General features: G+C 33.7%; 1 protein-coding gene across 1 annotated transcript in view; it reads right to left on the reverse strand.

Annotated features, from left to right (window-relative positions):
• The window catches only part of si:ch211-250g4.3 (extracellular matrix-binding protein ebh), a 32808-nt gene that overhangs the window by 26660 nt on the left and 3819 nt on the right, over window positions 1-2329 (reverse strand). Inside the window, exon 3 of the mRNA XM_058404851.1 lies at window positions 128-376. Coding sequence (XP_058260834.1) covers window positions 128-376 — 249 coding nt within the window. The remainder of the gene's footprint in view (window positions 1-127; window positions 377-2329) is intronic.

Here is a 2329-nt window from a genome sequence, read left to right on the forward strand (position 1 = left end):
CTATTAAAGGAGGAGTTCAACTTATTAAGAGCTTTGGTTTTAAAGTAGATAATTTGTCTTGAATGATAATATTCTAATGCTGATGTTACTGATAAAAGATGAAAACGGTTAACATTCAAAACCTCACCTAGTTCGTGAATAAGTTCAGGTTCAGTCATTCTTAGTATCAGGTGGAAGGACGCTCTTTGCTGAGAAGATGATCTTTCTAGGGCCTCAAAGAGAAGTTTCATCGCCTCCTGCTCAGTAGGAGCATGCTGGATTTGACGAACTGTGCTGTCATGAATCAAACTTTGGCAGAAGACTGCCTCTGTGATGTCGCTGACTTGTCTTGCTCGTACAATGATTTCTTGCTTAAATTCAGTGAGGAAGACTCCAACTATAGGGCAGTAAATTAAGTTAAATATTCATATTACAAGGGAATTATTTAATTATTATACTGTAAAAAGGGCTGCCATTGGACAGTGAGTGTATTTCAGTGTGGCAATACTAAACATTTGTGAAAGCAAAACAAAGTGAAACAGGGAATTGGGTGATTCTCACGAAACCACTGCACTAATAATTCTAAATTAAAAAAAGTGTAATTTAGTAAAATAAAAAAGCATCAGAATAAAACAATACTGTTCTCTACCTTGCACAATGTATAATTTCAACATGAGAATGAATTATTTTTCTATTTTACTGCATTTTCTGCTGAAATTCTCATTACCGCAACGCGTCCGGCTGTGTCTGAATGTGTGTTATGATTTAATTTAAACAAATTAACATAAAAAAATCTAGAAACAAAATAAATGGATGTTCTACTAGATTATTCTAGATGACAGAAATTTTTTTTACTGAATATTCATGTATAATAATATTAAAGTAGGAAAATGATGTGTCCATGCCTGATGTTCTCATCCTCCGCCACACTTTTTGAGGACTGTTTAAACACACATACAGAATGGAAATAAAGTTTGATTATGAGTGATGGAGCACATGGGACAGTTACTTCAAGATGGTGACCAGGTAAGATCATCTTTCCAGTTAAATGTTAAATATTCTATTGTCAGAATGTTAACACGACTTTTTGATTCTCATTACCGAAACAGGAAGTTTTCTACATTTCGAAAATTTTTAGATTTACAATTTTTTTTTAATGAAAATGAGGTCTTATTATAGGCATTAAGAAGAAATTAGGCTTCTGTATTGTTAGCCAAACCTCCTGAGGCACCTCATCCTCCGCAACACCATTCTCATACACCGCAACCATTCAAGGCCAGTTGTGTTAAAGAGAACTTATATAACGGGAATGAGAATTTAAGCATATTGTGTATAACTTTTAAATATCTCTTATGAATTTAATATTAATTTCAAATTTCCTAAATGTTGATATTTTGCTTTATGATTTGTTTCATTGTAGACAATCAGCAAGTGTAAAAAAAAAAGGTCATTTAGCAAAGGTCAGGGTGACGAAGTTCAGGGAAAAAATTATACAGAAACCCAGAACTGCTGGAGGAGTACAGAAGAGGGAGGTTAGGAGAGAGAGAGAGAGAGGTTAGGTTTGGAGATGTTACAGCAGGTGTATTTAGCAATAAACACCCTACAGTGTTAGGAAATGTACATGAGAGTATACACACACACACACACACACACACACACACAACCCTTTAGCCACTACTATAACAGGACTTTGGTGCTGGATTAAGTGTACTGTTCATAATGGGGGAAATTCCCACCACACTAAGGCATGTAAGTCATGTGATTCTTAATGTGACAGCTCCCTAATATATTTGCTGCACAATTTTGTTATAATTTAGTAATTTAATTACATAATAAATAAACAGTTATTTAATCTTCTGTTAGTAATTTGTTTGGTTTTTTTTATTTTCTTGTTTACTTTACTTTTCTATTCATTTCAAAGACTAAAATTGAGCTCTACCCCACCCCACAACTTCAGGCCCAGTATAGAACACACACACACACACACACACACACACAGAGTAAGCATCAAGTCTATACTATATGATGATGTATACATAAAATGTTTTTCCCCCATGTTATGAGACTAATTTAATGTAATGCTTTCTTTCCACTTCCAGGAATCAAAAAGGAAAACAACCTGGCAAAATAAAGAAAACTGAAGAGCTGACTAAGAAGCAACATGAAAAGAAAGAAAGACAGTGCTCAGTTATTTTTTAGTGCCATGGTAAAATGGTTCATGTTTTTTAGGTAAACGCTGAAATGTTGTCCTGTTTATTCCTGTTTTAATGTTTTTCTTAATTTATTTGTTTGTTTGTTTTTTTGTTTGTTGTATTTTTCGAAGCACTGGACAATAAAACTGTTTTGAACT

This window comes from Hemibagrus wyckioides, linkage group LG12 (genome assembly GCF_019097595.1).
Source record: "Hemibagrus wyckioides isolate EC202008001 linkage group LG12, SWU_Hwy_1.0, whole genome shotgun sequence".
In the NCBI taxonomy this organism is placed as follows: Eukaryota; Metazoa; Chordata; class Actinopteri; order Siluriformes; family Bagridae; genus Hemibagrus; species Hemibagrus wyckioides.